The sequence below is a fragment of the Physeter macrocephalus genome, chromosome 14, assembly GCF_002837175.3.
Source record: "Physeter macrocephalus isolate SW-GA chromosome 14, ASM283717v5, whole genome shotgun sequence".
NCBI classification, from domain to species: Eukaryota; Metazoa; Chordata; class Mammalia; order Artiodactyla; family Physeteridae; genus Physeter; species Physeter macrocephalus.
In genome coordinates this window covers 100,245,698-100,266,542 of record NC_041227.1, presented here as the reverse complement: position 1 = coordinate 100,266,542, position 20,845 = coordinate 100,245,698, and the positions used below count along the sequence as shown (strand labels likewise).

Below are 20,845 nucleotides of genomic sequence, written 5' to 3'. Positions count from 1 at the left end.
TGAGAAACTGAGAATATGTGGGAGGGGAAAGGTTTTAAAAAATGAAGCTATTACTGTGTGTAGCCTTCTCTTAATTTTGAGTTTGATCTGAGTCTGGTCATGGAAGCATTTGTAATCCAAATTTTTTTTTAAAATAAATTTATTTATTTTTTTAATTCATTTTTGGCTGTGTTGGGTCTTTGTTGCTGTGCACGGGCTTTCTCTAGTTGCGATTATTGGGGGCTACTCTTCGTTGCAGTGCGTGGGCTTCTCATTGCGGTGGCTTCTCTTGTTGCCCGGGCTTCCCTGGTGGCGCAGTGGTTGAGAGTCCGCCTGCCGATGCAGGGGACGCGGGTTCGTGCCCCGGTCCGGGAAGATCCCACATGCTGCGGAGCAGCTGGGCCCATGAGCCATGGCTGCTGAGCTTGCGCGTCTGGACCCCTGCAACAGGAGAGGCCACAACAGTGAGAGGTGCACGTACCGCAAAAAAAAAAAAAAAGAGTAGCCCCCGCTCGCCACAACTAGAGAAAGCCTGCGCGCAGCAACAAAGACCCAACGCAGCCAATAAATAAATAAATAAATAAATAAATAAATAAATTATTTTAAAACCCATGGGATTTTTTTTTTTTTTTTTTTTTTTTTTTTGCGGCACGCGGGGCTCTCACTGTTGTGGTCTCTCCCATTGCGGAGCACAGGCTCCGGACGTGCAGGCTCAGCGGCCCAGCCGCTCCGCGGCATGTGGGATCTTCCCGGACCCGGGCACGAACCCACGTCCCCTGCATCGACAGGCGGACTCTCAACCACTGCGCCACCAGGGAAGCCCCATGTGCATTTCTAATAATGTTTTTAACAACCTCATTTATTTTTATAGTTGGCTTACTTTTAAAAAAATATTTTGAAACCATCTATTTTTATATTTATTTGAAAAGATACACGAGTTTTTGTTTGACCTCACGAACGTTTTCTTCCAACAACAACAAAAAAGCCGTCCTCACGTCTCTCGTGCTTTTTAAGGTGCAGACAGCATAGGGAAAGCCCAAATACTCTTGACTGCATGTGGGCCTAGGGGTTTTTTTTTTTGTTTTTTTCTTTTAATTAATTAATTAATTAATTAATTTTATTTTTGGCTGCATTGGGCCTTCATTGCGTGTGGGCTTTCTCTAGTTGCAGTTGCATGGGCTTCTCATTGCGGTGGCTTCTTCTTGTGGCTGAGCATGGGCTCTAGGTGCACGGGCTTCAATAGTTGTGGCACAAGGGCTCAGTAGTTGTGGCTCGCGGGCTCCAGAGTGCAGGCTCAGTAGTTGTGGCGCACTGGCTTAGTTGCTCCGCGGCATGTGGGATCTTCCCGGACCAGGGCTCAAACCCGTGTCCCCTGCACTGGCAGGCGGATTCTTAACCACTGCGCCACCAGGGAAGTCCCACGCCTAAGTTTTTATTTAGGTAACGTTTATTTACATTGGACTCAGTGTTCTTACTGGTTTTCCAGTGAGGAGGAGATTTCCAGTGAAGACGAAGAGCTTGTAGAAGAGAAGCAGCAGCCGCAGAGGAGGGCCCCAGCAAAGAGGAAGCTGGAGACTGAGGACTACCGCAGCTTCATAGCGAAGCGCTTCGCCGACTTCACCGTCTACAGGAACCGTACGCTCCAGAAGTGGCATGATAAGACCAAGCTGGCTTCTGGAAAACTGGGGAAGGCAAGTGTGTGCACTTGTGTGTAAGGCAGGTCATGGCAACCTGAAGCAGCTGTGAGAAATTGGAAGTACAGCTCCCTTATATGGATGATGCCTCAGTGTCATAGTAATCAGTCATTTCTGTAGAAAAATTTACTGAACCCTAACACTAACCCTAACCCTAATCCATTGGGGTTTTTACCATTCAGGCATGGGATTTCAACTTTATTAGAAAAAGTATTTTATTCTAGAAGTTGTGGTCTTGTAAGTGTTGGAAATACAAAATACTTTAAGGAAATGGACTTTAAAACAATTATTATTATTATTTTTTTTGTGGTATGCGGGCCTCCCTCTGCTGCGGCCTCTCCTGTTGCGGAGCACAGGCTCCGGACGCGCAGGCCCAGCGGCCATGGCTCACGGGCCCAGCCGCTCCGCGGCACGTGGGACCCTCCCAGACCGGGGCGCGAACCCGGCTCCCCTGCATCGGCAGGCGGACGCGCAACCACTGCGCCACCAGGGAAGCCCTAAAACAATTATTATTAAAGGAGCAGAAGTTAATCTCTGGGTATAGGAAACTAATATGACCTGCTTAGGGACTAATTTTTTTTTTTTTTCTGAGAATAGTTAGAGCCATTCACAAACTCAGTCCTTAACAGAAAGTCCCTCCTGGAAGGAGAATTGTCTGTTTCTCTGCTGACACAGAAAAATAGGGAAAACCAACATAGCTGCCTTCAGCAGAGACTTTCCATGTTATCTGACACTGGTTAATGTTGTTGCAGGGTTTTGGTGCCTTTGAACGTTCAATCTTGACTCAGATTGATCATATTCTGATGGACAAAGAAAGATTACTTCGAAGGACACAGACCAAGCGTTCTATCTACCGAGTTCTTGGCAAACCTGAGCCAGCAGCCCAGCTTGTCCCAGAGAGTTTGCCAGGACAGCCGGTAAGAATTGTGATGTATGGTGATTATGGGAGCAGTTTCTAGGAGGCTAATTAACTGAAAAATCTTATCATCTCCTTGTAGGTATTCCTCTGGGTATAAGAAGTCAGTGAAAGAAGGGGAAAAAAGCACTACTTTCCTAGATTGTTGAGAAACTGAGAATATGTGGGAGGGGAAAGGTTTTAAAAAATGAAGCTATTACTGTGTGTAGCCTTCTCTTAATTTTGAGTTTGATCTGAGTCTGGTCATGGAAGCATTTGTAATCCAAATTTTTTTTTAAAATAAATTTATTTATTTTTTTAATTCATTTTTGGCTGTGTTGGGTCTTTGTTGCTGTGCACGGGCTTTCTCTAGTTGCGATTATTGGGGGCTACTCTTCGTTGCAGTGCGTGGGCTTCTCATTGCGGTGGCTTCTCTTGTTGCGGAGCACAGGCTCTAGGAATGCGGGCTTCAGCAGTTGTGGCTCACGGGCTCTAGTGCAGGCTCACTAGTTGTGGCTCACGGGCTTAGCTGCTCTGTGGCATGTGGGATCTTCCCAGACCAGGGCTCGAACTCGTGTCCCCTGCATTGGCAGGCGGATTGTTAACCACTGTGCCGCCAGGGGAGCCCTGTAATCCAATTTTTTAAATTCAGTTTTAAAGCTTTTTCTTTAGGAATGCCAGTATTGAAGCAAGCGTGTACTTTAGGCTTTCCTTTGGATGTTTAGACACTCCAGAAGAGGATCCAGAATTGGAATAGGCAGATTCTTCTGTCTAAAGGAAACTCTTTTATTTATAGTAGAAATATATACTTAATATATTTTTTAAGTTCAGAAGAATTTAAAATGAAAAGTAAAATTCCCCCTAGTCTAAAAACTCCACTCCTCAGGTTTAACCAATGTTCATAGTTGTAACACACTTTCAGGTATTTTCTATTTGTATATATAAATATACACACACACACACAGACACACACACACACGTGCACACGCATATAACACATACGCGCTTATAAAAATATGGTTGTCTTTTTTTAACTAAATGGGTTGGATGTATATATGTGTGTGTGTATAAATATATAAAATGTTATAAACTATATGTAAAATCTTACAACTTTCTAAATTATTCTAGATACTTTTCCATGTCATTACATGGAGATCTACCTCATTTTTCCTAATGGCTGGAGTATTCCATTGTATGGATGTGTACTGTAATTTATTTGAACAGTGGATATTTATGTTGTCTCTAGTTTTAGAAACAGTGCTATAGGAAACATTCCTGAGCATTTTTATTTTTGTGTTTGTGTGAACATATGGATAGACTTCTAGAAGTGGAAATGTTAAATCAAAGAGAATATGCATTTTAAATCCTGATAGATGTTGTAAAATTGCCTCAAAAAGGCTGCATTAATTTCCAGTCCCACCAGCTGTGTTTTCCTACTGAAGATTGCCAGTTTTATAGGTGAAAAATGATGTCTTCTCATTTTAATTTGCATGTATTTAATTAGAATTAGATTAAACATATTTTTGTATAACTATTGACTGCTTGTGTTTTTTTTCTGTCAAGTGCCTATTAATGTTTTGCCCATTTTTCAGTTGCATTGTTTTTGTTCTTCAATTTTTTTAAATTAATTAATTTATTTATTTTTGGTTGCATTCAGTCTTCGTTGCTGTGCGCAGGCTTTCTCTAGTTGTGGCGAGTGGGGACTACTCTTTGTTGCGGTGCGTGGGCTTCTCATTGCAGTGGCTTCTCTTGTTGTGGAGCACGGGCTCTAGGCACGTGGGCTTCAGTAGTTGTGGCACACGGGCTCAGTAGTTGTGGTTCGCGGGGTCTAGAGTGTAGGCTCAGTAGTTGTGGCGCACGGGCTTAGTTGCCCTGTGGCATGTGGGATCTTCCCAGACCAGGGCTTGAACCCATGTCCCCTGCATTGGCAGATGGATTCTTAACCACTGCACCACTAGGGAAGTCCTTGTTCTTTAATTTGAAGAACTCTTTATATCTTAAGGAAAATAGTGGTTTGACTGTTATACGCATTATTTATAGTAGCTGCATTACTTTGGTAACCGCATTGGGATTCACTCCTTCTCATTGATATAGGAGATCCTTCCTCAAGCCCCTGCCAGTGCCCACCTGAAGGACCTGGATGAAGAAATCTTTGATGATGATGACTTTTACCACCAGGTATGATTTTTGCACTCTTTTCTTTTGTTATAAATCAGGCTTTAGCATTTTAAAACAGCTGATAGAATTCTCTGACCAAAAGGTAGCTTACTTTGGAAGGAGAGATCCAGATAGGGAGTTAGAACTCTAGTGTTCAGAATCGACTTACCTGTAGTAAGTTCTGGATTTATTGCTTTACTTTTATATTTTTCCTTTTGAAATGAAAATAGCTACAGCTACATTGTTAGTTGTTGCAGAGTGTGAATTATTTGTAAAACAGTTTCAACTTCTTTGCATCAGGTGGTTTATTCTCTCTCAGCAGCTTTTGATGATGTTAATGGAGGATTTTGTTTGTTTGGTTTCTTGTCCTATTACTATTAGATAAGGATATGGAGCTGAAGGGCCGGGATCCCAGAATTCTTGAATTGCACTTCTGGTTCTATTAACCTATTAAGTCTATTCTCTTAAAACTTCTGTGTGTGTGTGCATGTTCACATCAATTAAGTATTTATATTTATTGAGAGTGTCTGCTACTGTTGGTTATAATAATAGTGTAGTGCTTTGAAGACAGAAAGAATTGCTAGAGGTTGAAATCTAGTCTCGTTCTCAATATCTCTTCACAAACATTTCCCGCGTTCTTTCCCTGACGCTGTGATCTGCTGTTGTGCTGCTCTTTTTGATGATGGTGGTGACCGTTAAGGTAGACTAAACATCCGGGCTGTTCTAAAGAACTAAAATAATTTCCTGTAATCCTGGGTCTCTTGATAAGTCATACTTCTTAATGAATTGTGCTTTAGGATGTACCCTCTCTAGCTCTGGAGAGTTGAGGATGCTGCTCAGCAGTGATAAACCAGTTTTGATTGAGCCATTATTTTATCAAGATGAATTTTTTTTTCCTCTGCTGAATTTTTAGTGTTAACTTTTGCCAAAGAACTTGCAGGTGCTTGTTGGAGGTTTAGCTATGACGACGGTACTATGTAGTATATGGAATACGAAGGAAGGAACTTAGGAAAATTACACTGTGAAGCAAGTAGGACAAGTGATTCTATATTGGGGATGCCTCTGGTTTTGCCCTAAAAAAAAAAAAAAGAGAGACTTTTTATTAATCTTGCTATTCACTCTGTGATGTTCAATAAAATTATTGCTGTAAGTCTCAGAAGTAATAATGAGAGGGTATATATAGGAAAGAGGATTGATGTGGCCCCAGGTGTTCCTTGTCAGAGGTCCTGATTCTCTTTTTCCTTTTCTTCTCTTATTATATCCATTTGTCAGAAGAGTAGGGGATTCTGTTTTTGTTCTAGAGTGTCTAAGGAAGTACCTGATATGGGATATTAATGGTGTATAATTGTGTGAGATCATGGGAGATAATCAGAAATATTCCAGTCTTCATTAATTGAAGTGTACATTGTTCAATGGAAAGTGCATCATAAATTAAATAGGCTTAATAAAATAAACTGAGATTACTGGGGGGGAAGTTGCTTCTACTGGCAATCCTTAGTCTGAAAGATATATATATTTACATATATATATATATATTTTGGCCTGGAGGTCTGCTGAAAAAGAAATATCATTACTTGATTGGCTCTTCATCCCAATTAATAATTTTAACTTTGATAAATTCTGATTTCAGTTATGACTAGTCACATCTTAGCTTTTCCCCTTGCTGGTTAATTGGGGTGCTGGGGTTAATCTAAATTAAAACTTAAACTAATAGAGGTCAGCAAGGCAACTGAAACACCTGAGTGAAACAAATGGGGCTGCCAGGTGCAACTTTATCTTGGCTGTTTCCCAAGAGGGAAGTGGCAGCAAATTGGAGTTGTTTCAGCCTTCTGTAAAGGTGAATGATGGGTGACACTTGTTAATGTACAGCATCTCCGGAAGCGTTCCAGATTGCTTTGCTGCCGTACCAACTGCTGCCATCCATGCACAGTCAGTAGGAACTGGACCAGTTGCCAACATCTGGCAGCACAGCAAGGAATGGGTGCAAGTCTCGAAACCCTGCAGATTCTAAATATGCTGCTTAGAAGTGTGCAGGCTTTAATCACTTACCACTCTTTGGCAGCAGGCTACGACAGCTTATCCTAGCCTCGTACATCACATCCCGACATCTGCTGAGCCGCGAGGCAGCTGCACATTCATTTTCTTTTCTTGCCTTTTCTCTTTGCCTCCTATTCCTCTTCTTCCCACTACCATCCCCCCTGCCCCGACCCTGCCTTCCTCCCTTCAGTTTTTCTCCCCCTCCCCAATATGCTTCTTGGGAGAGATGATCTGTGAAGATTACTGCTTCATTGTGTGCAAGTAATTGTGGTGATGCCAGGCCCTTGACAGACACAACGTAGCACCTGTTCTGCTGACCTGGTTAATTTCTTCTGTTGAGTGGGATTTGCCAGAGATTGGAGCTGAAGCCAGTTCAATGATAAGGCTAAAGAAAATGGCTGTATGTTTTCTGTCACCTCCCAATTAAATTGGCTTCATAAAGTGCTTTCCTTTATTTGTCAGGGTAGTAAGACTGAGCTAAGTGTTGCATTCAGAAGTGGTACAATGTATTACAATGGGCCTGTGAGTTTTCATTTGTGTTTTTTTATGTGGTCATAGGGAAGAGCTGGGTGGTGAATATAATACATCTGCCTTTTTTTTTTTTTTGAACCATACTTGAAGCCAGACTCTTTGGGTGCATGTTTTGTAAAGAAGAGATTATAGCCACATTGAATTTTAATGTTTCATTGTAAGGGTTTAAAGGCTTACTTGGTTAATTCAGGTGTCACAAGGCTTTGTAAATGCCCTCACCGTTGAGAATGGTATTCAGGGTCAGAACACCCAACACATGCACACTCTCTTTGTTTCACAATGGGCCTTAAGTTACTACAACTTAAAAAATATGTCTGCATTATTCAATAAAGGTACATGTATATGTGTATGTGTATATAAGCATATACATAGAGAGAGGGGGACACCAAGGAATATCAGATATTGTAAATAATCATACCATTTTTGAGCTGAAAAGAACCACACAAGAACCTGAGTCCCTGAGACGTTAAGTAACTTCCTGCTAGTCATATAGTAAATGGCAACACTAGTACTTGACCTCAAGACTGCTTAGGCCAAGTCCTGTTCTTCACATACCTTTATTTCTTAAACATTTCATTCGTGAGCCATAAAAAGACTTCACTATAGTGTTACAGTTTTCAGTTTGTAAATAACTAAGCTTCATTTTCTTAGAACCAGAAGAAATATTATGTGTGTTAGAAAGTAATTATTTCCCTTTGAAGGCAAATGATTTATTAAACTCCTGGTTTCTTAACAATTCTGATGAAAAAATTAGCCTTCTAGTTGTGTTACTGGTTTGTTTGGAAACTGGAGTTGCTGAAAGCCCGAAGTGTGCCAGTGGTGACGGTTTCAGAAGGGAAACTATTCACTGGCTGCAAACATTGCCGAGCCTCACCCCCTGATGGAATCAGTTTGCATCTGGCTTAGCTCTTGGCTTAGCTCTTGTCAGAGCTCATCCCTGAAGATGATTTCACAAAATATGAAGGTTGCAAATGACCATGAAGGATGAGCCATTCAGAAATGTTTTCAGTATCTATTTTTCATTTTCACGATCCCATTTGCTACTTTTTTAACATTGTGCTTTTAAGATGTGTTGTCTATATCTCCGTTTAAAGTTTTTGTTTGTTTTGATTTGCTTTTTTTAAACCATCCATTGATTTTTGACTTGATAGGCCTGAGTTCTTAAAGAATCGAGGAAGGACTAACATTTACTGAACACTAGTTACGTGCCAGCTCCTGGACTGAGTAGACAGGTACTTGACTCACGTCTTCATTTAATCCTCCTAAGATCTCCATGTTGAGATATGACTGTGCTTAGCAGTATGCTGTGTACTAAAGTGACTGGTTTTATTCTTTTCATAGCCAGGACCTCACCTAGTTTCTTGTCACCTCGTGAGGTATTTTGTTCTGAAAGGACTAATTGAGCTTAGATATTGACAGATTGATACCTGGATTTCTGAGGGTTCATTAGGATTTTGTATGTTGCTTCTAGCTCTGTTTAGTTTTGATCTGGTTTGTCCTGTCACTTTGAATTTAACCAGGAGCGTCTGGAGAAAGGCATAATAGGTTCTGTTCTTTAGATGACCACTTTGATGGGTTAAATCTCTCCTTTCATTTGCCATCAGGACATGTCTGTAACTGACCCTGCCACGTGCTGGACTTTTGTGTCCAAGACACTTGGTAATGCCATAAACAAGTAATTACTAACTCAGTGAACTATTAAAAGTCAATAATGTTAAGAAATAGAGAAGAGGCAAGCTTTCTGACAAGCTGGTTTACTTTAATTAAGTTGGTGAGTGATTAATATGGACGGCTGATGTCATGGCTTTAATTGTATGCATTTAGATCGTAGTGTGAATAAGGGATGTGTGAAGCCATTCCTACGGTTAAGGCAATACTGTGTTCTTGTTGGCATGTATCTTTCCAGTGGTTCAGTTGATGGCTAAGAGTATGCTTTAAAGTTTGATTTAAACCTCCTCCTTTTAATTTGTTGTTGGAAAACAGATCCCTTCTGTTCAGAGCAGTATTTCATTTTTAGGTTGACTTTGAAATGTTGCTGTTATTTGAGATGTGGATGACGTTTCTTAAAATTTTGATAACATTTATTACATGTAGACCTTTATGGTGACTTTAGAGAGGGGACGTGTATGTGAAGTACACAAATTTGAAGATTGAAATTACAGTTAAAGTTATAGGAGAGAGGGACTTCCCTGGTGGCGCAGTGGTTAAGAATCCTCCTGCCAATGCAGGGGACACAGGTTCGATCCCTGGTCCGGGAAGATCCCACATGCCGCGGAGCAGCTAAGCCCGTGCACCACAACTACTGAGCCTGCGCTCTAGAGCCCGCAAGCCACAACTACTGAAGCCCGCACATCTAGAGCCCGTGCTCCGCAACAAGAGAAGCCACCACAATGAGAAGCCTGTGCACCGCAACGAAGAGTAGCCCCCGCTCGCCGCAACTAGAGAAAGCCCGCGTGCAGCAACGAAGACCCAAGGCAGCCAAAAAAAAAGTTATAGAAGAGAGTTAAATCAGTTAGATTTCTTAAGACATAATAAAGGTGTTAAACAAACTCCAAACCAATATCAATGTCCAATTAAACCTGTTTCAGTAATTACAAGATTATTTTTTGACCTTGTGTAAGAATTTTATTTGAGATGCATTCTAGTTCCTGTGCTGCTGTTGTTGATCTGTCAGTGTTTAGACCCAATACAGTATCAGCATCGGCATTGGATGGCATTGGATGGCATTGGATTGCATTGGATGGCATTAGATTGCCAACGTGGGCTCACTGTTGTGCAGGCTGCACAGAACAGGAGCCCAAAAGCCACATTTTAAATGCAAGGTGGAGAAATTTCATCACACAGCAGCGTCAGAGGAAGGCACACACGACTGGCCCTGATTTCTTTCAGTTTCCTTGCTTTAAAAAACACCGGAGCCTGACTTCAGTACTACTGCTTCGTTTAGACAAAGGTAAAAAAACCTCAGAACAAAGCCTAAAGTAGTACATTTGATGGAGCCAGCTAGGAAAGAGATAAGAATTGGCTTAGAACTCTCGAAGAAACTTTTCGAAAACAAGGGGTACCTTGGCAGTTTACTAGGCAAATATGTGGCCAAAATTGCCTTTTCTGTACTACTAATAAGCCCAGTATCAGCTGGCTGAGTGTAAATTAAACACAGCACTCTAGCAGTATTTTACTAGACCCAAGTAAAGAATTTAGCACTTTAGAAATGGGGAACACTACGTGTTTACTAAAGTGGGCATGATGTCTCCTTGTGAAATTATATTCAATGTATAGCTCCTTTAAAGTAAATTATAGGGACCATGACTTAGCATAGAAAGGGGAAGTTAATAAGCATCTTAAAATATGTATGTGTATTGTAGATCTAGAATAGAACCTAATTGCTGTAAAGTTAGATAGCGTCTTTGAAAATCATCAATGCCAAACTGACTTTTTACAAACCAGGGCCTAGAGGAAGTAAGTGACTAGGATGCGATCACCTCATTTAGGACATTGAAACCCATGTGCTCTTGTTCCCAGTTTGATTTTCTTTCTAGCGTATTCTGCCGTCTTTTGATCTGACACACTTGAAAATCCACTTGAGCGTTTCCTTTTCAGATTTGTATCTGTTTAGGAAATTGGAGATCCACTGTATCTGTTTGCATTCTGACAATTCACATGTTACCACTTTTGTACAATTATGAACTTCATTCACTTAACAACTGCTGTACCAGATGCTGGGTTTACAAAGGCTAATAAGAGAAAACCCCTGCCCAAGGAATTTGTGTCATCTAACAAGAGCAAGATTCTCCTCAATTTTGTATAGTCACACAGCTCCTCTTGAAAAGTATGACTTTGGTAAAAATTTAAGTGGAGAAAATAAATGGTGCAAGAGAGCAATCAGGTCCTTGATATAAAAACGTACATGTAGTTGCCTAGTGTTGTCTTATCACAAATGTGCCTCAGACATTCGTTAGCACACAGGTTTTTCCCTCAACAGACACCTGATCTAATTCCTAAAGTCATGTCTCAATAACCTGTAAAAGACTCTAAGAGATGCTGTTAGATATAAACTCTGGATAATAGTATAAATTCACTATTTTCCAGGCATATAGTCATTGTTAGAAGCCAGTATTGAGATGCCGGTATCCACTGAAACCTATTTCAGATTAGAAGAGCATTCACGGGACTTCCCTGGTGGTCCAGTGGGTAAGATTCCGTGCTCCCAATGCAGGGGGCCTGGGTTCGATCCCTGGTTGGCGAACTAGATCCCGCATGCTGCAACTAAGAGTCCGCAGGCCGCAACTGAGGCCTGGCACAGCCAAAATAAATAAATAAATATTAAAAAAGAAGAAGAAGAAGAAGAAGAGCATTCAGGGAGACACTGCTTTGGGAAAGATCCCTGGTCGTCTCCTTACTTGCTGCAAGTAATAATAAATCCTTCCTTCTCCCCCCAAAAAAAAGGAAAAAAAAAAAAAAAAGAACATATTCAGGTTGGTGATGGGTATTTGAGGGTTCATTTTGCTGTAGCCAACTTTTGTGTATTTTTGAAGTTTTCTGTAATAAAAAGTTAAGGAGAAGGAAAGCCTTCAGATTTCTTTCTTCCATTAATTGATTCAGCAAATATGTGAGTATCTACTGTATATTTATTGAGTAACTGTTGTTCTGGGCTGTGCTGCCTAATGCAGTAGCCGCTAGCCACATGTAGCTATTTAAATTGTAGTTAATTAATTAAAATAAAGTTGAAAATTCAGTTTGTCAGTCATGCTAGCCACATTTCAAGTGCTGCAGCCACATGTGCTAGTGGCTACTGTAGTGGACAGTGCAAACACTGAGCATTCCCAGCATCACGGAAAGGTCTCTTGGAGCTCTTTTAGGGGCTGGAACAAAGCCAAGTCCTGCCCTCATGAGCATTCATTCTAGCTTAGAGACAGGATGATAGTGTGACCCTGCAGTGGAAAACGGTGAAAGAAGGGGGTCTCAGGTAGGGATGGGATGGTTACTGTTTTCACATAGGGTGGTCCAGGGATGAGGTGCTATTTGAGCAGGGCCGGGAGGGCAGCGAGCAACAGAACCGTGTAGGTACTGGGGGGAAGAGCGCTGGGGACAAAGGCAAGTGCCACGTCTCTGAGACAGTGCAGAGGCTAACATGTTCCAGGAAAATCGGGGAGGCCAGTGCCACTGGGGTGAGTAGGTAAGAAAGAGTGGGATAGGAGAGGAAGTCAGAGAGGTAATGGGAGGCCAGGTCCTGAAGGACCTTGTAGGCCACTGTAAGGCTTTGGCTTTCACTGTGACTGAGATGGGAAGCCACTAGAGGGTTTTGAACAGAGGAGTGACAAGATTGGACTAATATTTTTAAAGAATCACTCTGATGTCTGTGTTGAGAATAAACTAAGGAGGCAGGGTGGCAAACAGGAAATAGGAGACTCTCATGATAGTCCGGGGAAGGGATGGTGGTAGCTGGAACTAGGATGCTCTGGAGGGACTGCTGAGAAGTGGTTGGACTCTGAATTTATGCTGAAAGTTGAACTGACAGGATTGGTTGATAGATTGTGCGTGGAGTGTGGGAAGAGAGGTGTCCAGCACTTTAAGGTTTTTGGTCTGAGCAATTGGATGGATGAAGTTGCTGTTTACTGAGATGGGGAAAAACAGTGAGAGAAGCTAGTTTGGAGGAGAAATCTGGAACTCAGTTTTGGTTATACTAGGTTTTTTTTTCCCCCATGGACTGTGTTGGCTTTAATTATTTTGATTCTAAATCAGTTACATTAAGTTTAAGATACCTCTAAAGCATTCATAGAGAGAGTTGTTGAAGAGGTAGTTATATATAATTTTGGAGTTCGTGGAGAGGTCTGAACAGAAGGTGTGAGTCTTAGAGCCATCAGATTGTATTTAATACTGTGAGACTGGATAAGATCACCTAGGGATTGAAGGTAGGGAGAAAAAGGGAAGAGATTCAAAACCTGAATCCTGGGGCATTCCAACATTTAGAGGCTGGGGAGAGAGAGGACCCAGCAAAGGTGTTTGAGAAGGTGAGAGAGAATAAAGGAAGAGTGATTTCCCAGGTTCCATATCAAAGCGTTTCAAGAAGGAGGGAATCCAGTATCATCCTGATACCAAAACCAGGCAAAAACATCACAAAGAAAGAAGATTGCAGACCAATATCTCTAATGAATATAGATGTAAAAGTCAAGAATCTACTAGCAAACTCAGTCCAGCAACACATAAAAAGGATTATATACCATGACTAAGTGGGATTTAGCAAAGGAACGAAAGATTGTTTTAGCGTCAAAAATCAGTACTCCGCAACGGGAGAGTCCACTACAGTGAGAGGCCCGCGTACTGCAAAAAAAAAAAATGAATGTGGGACTTCCCTGGTGGCGCAGTGGTTAAGAATCTGCCTGCCAATGCAGGGGACATGGGTTTGATCCTTGGTCCGGGAAGATCCCACATGCTGCAGAGCAACTAAGCCCATGCACCACAACTACTGAGCCTGTGCTCTAGAGCCCGTGAGCCACGGCTACTGAGCCCGTGCACCTAGAGCCCGTGCTCTGCAACAGGAGAAGCCACTGCAATGAGAAGCCCGCGTACCGCAAGGAAGAGTAGCCCCCGCTTGCCGCAGCTAGAGAAAGCCTGCGTGCAGCAACAAAGACCCAATGCAGCCAAAAATAAATAAATGAATAAATTTTTAAAAAACCAGTTAATGTATGTATGTATACATATAGCTGATTCACTTTGTTGTGCAGCAGAAGCTAACAACATTGTAAAGCAATTATAGTCCAATAAAGATATAAAAAAATCAGTTAATGTACTAAACCATATTGATAGATAAGAACCAGAACCACATGATCATCTCAATAGATGCAGAAAAATATTTGACATCCTTTCATGATTAAAAAAAAAAAACACTCAACAAACTAGGGATAGAAGAGAACTTCCTTACCTAGTAAAGAACATCTGTGAAAACCCATAGCTAACATCCTATTCAGTGGTAAGACAGAAAGCTTTCCCCTAAGATTAGGAATAAGGCAAGGATGTCCACTCTTGCCGCTAATATTCAACTTTGTAGTGGAGGTTCTAGCCAGGGCAGTTAGACAAGATAAAGAAATAAAAGGCATCCAAATTGGAAAAGAAGTAAAACTATCTCTCATTTGCAGATGGCATGGTCCTATAAATATAGAATCCCAAAGAAGCCACCAGAAAGCTGCTAGCTCTAATAAACAAATTTAGCAGAGTTGCAGGATACAAGATGAACACACAAAAATCACTTGTGTTTCTATACACCAGCAGCAGTAAGCAATCTGAAAAGGAAACTAAGAAAGCTATTCCATTTACGATAACATCCAAAAGAGTAAAATACCTGAGAATAAATTTAACCAAGAAGGTAAAAGACTTGTATGCAGAAAGCTATAAACATTGCTGAAGGAAATTTTAAAAGACCTAAATAAATGGAAAGCCATCCCATGTTCATGGATTAGAAGACTTCATATTATTAAGATGACAGTACTCCCCTAATTGATCTACAGATTCAACATAATCTCTATCAAAATCCCAGCTGCCTTTCTGCAGAAATTGATGAGCTGATCCTAAAATTCATATGGAAATGCAAAGGACCCAGAATAGCCAAAACAGTCTTGAAAAAGATCAAAGTTGGAGGACTCATTAATTTCAAAACTTACTGCAGAGCTACAGTAATAAAGATGTTGTGGTACTGATATAAGGTTAGGCATATAGATCAATAGAATACAATTGAGAATCCAGAAATAAACCTTTACGTTTATGGTCAATTGATTTTTGACAGGGGTGCCAAGACAGTTCGATGGGGAGAGAAGTCTTTTGAATAAACAACGCTAGGACAACTGGATATCCACGTGCAAAAGAATGAAGTTAGCGCCCTCCCTCATACCTACACAAAGATTAACTTGAAGTCGATCGTATACGTAAATACAAGAGCTAAAACTATAAAACTTTTAGAGGAAAACTCAGGAATAAATCTTCATGACCTTAGGTTAAGAAATAGTTTCTTAAATATGACAAAAGCACAAGTGACAAAATGAAAAACAGATACATTGGACTTCATTGAAATTGAAAACTTTTGAGCTGTAAAAGTTATCATCCGGAGTTTGAAAAGACCCACAGAATGGGAGAAAATATTTGCAAATCATATATTTGATAAAGGACTGGTATCTAGAATATATAAAGAACTCTTACACTCAATAATAAAAGCAAATAACCTACTGAAAAATGGCAAATTATCTGAATAAACATTTCTCCAAAGAAGATATTTAAGTGACCAGTAAGGAAAAGATGCTCACCATCGTTAGTCTTTAGGGAAATGCAAACCAGAACAACAGTGAATACTACTTTTCACTACTGGGATAGCTGTAATCAAAAAAGGCAGATGAGGGAATTCCGTGATGGTCCAGCGGTTAGGGCTCCATGCTTCCACTGCAGGGGGCATGGGTTCCATCTCTGGTCTGGGAACTAAGATCCCGGGTGCTGCACAGCACAGCCAGAAAGAAAAAAAAAAACAACAAACACCAAAACAGAAAAAAAAGACGGATGATAAGCTTTGGGAGGGTATAGAGAATTTGGAACCCTCGTACGTTGCTGGGGGGAATATAAATTGGTGCAGCCTCTATGGCATATAGTTTGGTAGTTGCTCAGATCATTAAATGTAGAGTTACCATACGACCTAGCAATTCTACTCTTAGGTATATACCGAAAAGAAATAAAATTATATGTCCACACAGAACTTGTACCTGAATATTTGCAGCATTATTCGTAACAGGCACAAAGGAAACAACCCAAATGGCTGTCAACTGATAAATGGATAAACAAAATGTGGTGTATCCATATAATAGAATATTATTCGGCCATAAAGAGGATAAAGTACTGATCCTTGTTACAACCTGGATAAACCTTGAAAGCATTGTGATAAGTTAAGTGAAGCAAGAGATTCACAAAAGACCACCATATATTATATGATTTATGAAATGCTCTGAATAGGCCCATTTATAGAAACAGAAAGTGGATTAGTGGTTGTTTAGGGCTGGGGGTGTTGGGGGTGAAATGGGGAGTCACAGCTAATGAGTAATGGGTTTCTTTTGGGAGTGATAAAAATATTCTAAAATTGATTGTGATGGCTGCACAACTCGGTGAATATACAAAACCATTGAATCGTACAATTTAAATTGGTGAATTGTATGGTACGTGAATTGTATAAAGTTTTTTTTTTTAAAGAAGAGAATGACGTACTATGTTAAATGTTACAGATAGATCAAGTAAGATAAGGAGTGAGAATTGACCATTCGTTTTATTTATTTATTTATTTTGAAAGATTTTGTTTTGTTTTGTTTTTGATGTGGACCATTTTTAAAGTCTTTATTGAATTTGTTACAATATTGCTTCTGTTTTATGTTTTTGGTTTTTTGGCCGAGGGGCATGTGGGATCTTAGCTCCCCGACCAGGGATCGAACCCGCACCCCGCCCTGCATTGGAGGGCGAAGTCTTAACCACTGGACCGTCAGGGAAGTCCTGACCATTCGTTTTAGCACCGTGGAAGCCATTGGTGACCTTCACAAAAACTGTTTTGGTAGAGTGATGAAGCGGGTTCAAGAGAGAACAGAGGGGGAAAAGTTGGAGACAGTGAGTATAGACAGTGTTGAGGCGGCTTGCGCTAAAGGGAGCAAATGGGGTAGCAGAGGGTCAGGAGCACGTTTTTTGTTTGATTCTAAGGTAGACGTCCTTTGTATGCTGTTTGTTTCCTGATGGAAATGATCCAGTAGAGGACAGCATGCATGTTTCAGGAATGAGGTCAGAATTGCTGGTGAGTACACAGTAGAGAGGGGTTGGTCTGATGGACAGTTCGTCCATAGGTATTGGAGGGAAGGCAGGTGTGTAGCTGCCCTTGCAAGTAGTTGTGGGGTAGGAGCATGTGGAGGTTCTTAGCGGAGCGCAGGGGCTGGAGGTTTGAGAAAAGAGGAGGTGTGGCAGAGTCACCTAAGCGAGCGGGAGAGTGAGTAGATGGGGAAACGAGTGGAGTTATCCGGGAGCTCTGAAGACCCACGTAAGGCTGGTGGAAATGATTTTAAAGTGAGTGAGACCAGTTCACTCCTTCTTGTCTTTTTCTCCAGTCAGCTCAGCCGCATGGATGCAGGTACTGAGATTTAACATGGTTTGGGGTTTTGCCAAGGAAGTACAGGTACATTGATCCCTTATCTGCAATTCTGAAATTCAAAGAGTTCTGGAAACTCATAGTATTTTGTTTTGTTTGTTTTGGTAAGTTTGGTAGAACATTGTGGTGGCAACATCTGAACTGAATGGTTCTGAAGCTATATTATATAAACCTACAAGGCTTTATTTGTTCCACTTAGTGGAAATGTTCATGTATTTTGCTGCATAAATATATTAATGTGTTTGACTTTGGGTTGCTGCCCCAGGCTTCACTGGGACGTTTATGGTGTATACACTGTATCACCATCCCCCAAATCGAAAAAGTTCTGGATTCCAAGACACATCAATCCTCAAGGGATTGTGAATCTGAATGACAAAGGGACAGCGTGCAGGGGAGTCGAGGATGTTTACCAGGAGTGACTATCCTGATGGACTGTGGAATCACATGCACCTGAGTAAGGAGAGAAGGGAGCATGTGAGGAGAGGAGGAGGCATGCTGAAAAGGTGGCAGGATCAATGGGTTATCGATCCTGGTGGGGCTGAAGAATTATTGGAGTCTGAATCCCGGAAAGAGAGGTTGAGGTTTGTTTCAGCTGGGCTTTTAATCCTTAAAGGACATAATTACAGAATACAAGTTAGTACTGCCCTTTTGGTTTCTTACGTGTGAATCCTTTTTAGTAAGATCTTCTCTAGTTCTGAATGACTTCCTCTTTATTCTTTCGGTACAAACGATATATTGTATGGTGTCATTAAAAGAATCATTGCCAAAGAATGCCCAGAAATAGTCAGTGATTGAGCTGGTGTCCCAAAGGATATATAAGCCCTCTCCTCACCTTTTTTATAGATAGAATAAATATGTATATACACACACACACCAGGACATCGGCCTGGTGACCAAGGGACAGAATACTGGAAATGGGGGCTGTTGGAAGTTCTAAACAATAGCACTCCTGGCACATTTTGTTACTTTTGGTGTAGATTAGGAAGAGTGGCTTAATGCAGTCAATTAGTCCTTGTACAATTCTTTTTACGTGTAGGAAAAAGAAAGGAAAAACAAATTGGCAAAAAGAAGTTCTTTAGCAGTCGAATTGCCTAATTCTCACTCTGTCTTCACACATCAGAGCCTAATACTGATAGTGATTTACTTACACTTCTAGTTAATAAATTAGACATTGGGAGACACTATATATCACACCTAATGGAACATATGGGGTCTGATGAGAAATTTTTCTGTTTCGACTAATAAATTTTAACCCAAATGGCCAAGCCTAGTGAAATATCATGGCCTTTGAAATATTTTAGAACTGTGCTGAGAAAACAGTGTGACTTTATTCAGTGAATGGATTTATCATCCCTTCCAGATCACAGGCCTTAGCTCCAGCTCTGGAGTGCAGGCGCGAGGCAACACTGAATCAGAAAGTGGAAAAACTAACCAAATCCTTAGAGACCAAGGGCAGTGAGGCGGAGTTAGGCTGACTTTTTCAGTGGTAGCCTCTAGCTGTACATTTTCTGATTTTAGTAAGCAAAGGTGGGTTTATCTGTAACTTCAGTAGTAAGGTGCACTTGGGTTTTATTCATACACCCTGATTTCCCTCCATTCTTCCCTGTGTTATTATTCTGGTAAATATTGTACTTGCCACTGCAGAAGTTGGGTGCTTTTCATCTTTGATCACAATATCTAGAACTCAACTCCTTCCTTTTAGAAATATCATTGAATAGTCACTGTGTACCAGGCCGTGCGCGGAGTTCTGTGGGAGGAGAAAATTTGAGTGAGAGCGTACCCTGCCCTCAAGACGCTTACAGCCAAGCAAGGGAGACGACATGAACATAGACAACCAGAGTGCTTGGCGAGGGGGTGATAAAGAATTCAGGAGAGGGAGAGATTAATGACAGTCTGGGAGAATTAGAGAAGGCTGCCGGGAGGAGATGGCGTTTGATCCAGGCCCTTGCAAAAGGATAGAGAGGGTGATCTGGAGGGTGAGGTTGAGGGGCAGGCTGAGGAGGAGGAGATTGTGGGAGCAGGGGTGGTGGTGTGGTCACAGGTCATGGAAAGGGAAGAGCAGTTAGTTGTCTAATAGAATAAATGATAAGGGAGAGCATCGCTTTTGCCCCAATTTAGCATGGCCTAGTTTGGGAAAGCTCTGCAAGTAATAGCCTACTTTGCAAGTATTGACTCACTATTTTTTGTGAATCTTCTGTGCTTTTTACATTTTCCTCCTTCCACTCTGCTTTTCCTTCATTTCATATCTTATTCGTCATCCACTGTTGACAACCAGTAGAAAGGAACACTGAATTACTGTACTTGTTCATTGTTGTTGTTAGCAGCTGTCGTGATTCAGCTTTGGAAGGTGTTGAATATTTTTGTCCCAAATTGCATTTTGTGATTATCTGATGAGTATTGTTATCTGATGTTGACAATATTTCTCTTTATTGAAATACTTACATTTTGCTAAGTGCTTTACTTTTATCATCTTTTAAAAATCACAAATCAACTTTGTTGAGGTACAATTATTATGAGGAAACTGAGTCTCACTCAGAGAGGTCATATAACTTGTCCCAAACTACGCAGCTAGTAACGGGCATAGCTGGAATTCAGAGCCCAGATATGTCAGACTCCAAAGCCCTGGCGTTTTACGGACTCATTGGCAAATAGTTTACAGTTACATTGAACCATGGGGCGTACTCACTCACAGAATTGAAAGCTCATATCTGGAAGCATGAGATCTTAGAAAATGGGAGATGGAAACCTGCAACTGAGATATGACAAACCTGTTTCATAGATAAAAGATATTTAAATAGAAAACACTATACCGAAATTAATTCAGATCTTTATTATAAAGATGTCAAGACACCTTTCTTGTAGTAAAAAACCAACTTGAAGATACTACAGGAAGGGGTCAGGGTGTGGGGGGCTGGTTAGAGGAAGCACAAAAGATCTGTTTCCTCTCTTCTCTTCCTGAGAAGAACCAAGTTTTTCCTTTGGGAAATGAGACACAAGAGGGAGGCTAGATCTACATCATTTTAACAGTAAAATAATGAGAGGTGTTTAAGATCTTTCCATTTATTTGGATTAAATAGTTTTTTGTTTTTTTTAATTTAGGTACTCTTGGGATGGTTAAAAAAAAGGGTAATTCCTTCCCACTTGAACCACCCAGTTCTCTAGGCCCTGTGTGAGATGTGAGAGAAGGAGAATATTGTTCGAGGAGGAGGAGGTGGTGCTGGTAATCGGTAGTGATAAAAACAAGGAAGTTCCTCAGTTGCTTGGGTAGGTAGTGGTGCTCTGGATTAGAGGCAGGGTATTACAAAGTATGATTTCTTTTGTATAAAAACAAAAGGGGGCTTCCCTGGTGGCGCAGTGGTTGAGAGTCCGCCTGCCAGTGCAGGGGACACGGGTTCGTGC

General features: G+C 41.1%; 1 protein-coding gene across 2 annotated transcripts in view; it reads left to right on the top strand.

The window, feature by feature from the left end:
• The window catches only part of AATF (apoptosis antagonizing transcription factor), a 105,137-nt gene that overhangs the window by 38,354 nt on the left and 45,938 nt on the right, over window positions 1-20,845 (top strand). For both annotated transcript variants that reach the window (XM_028500088.2, XM_007100349.3), the window contains exon 8: window positions 4,663-4,746. In XM_028500088.2, coding sequence (XP_028355889.1) covers window positions 4,663-4,746 — 84 coding nt within the window. The remainder of the gene's footprint in view (window positions 1-4,662; window positions 4,747-20,845) is intronic.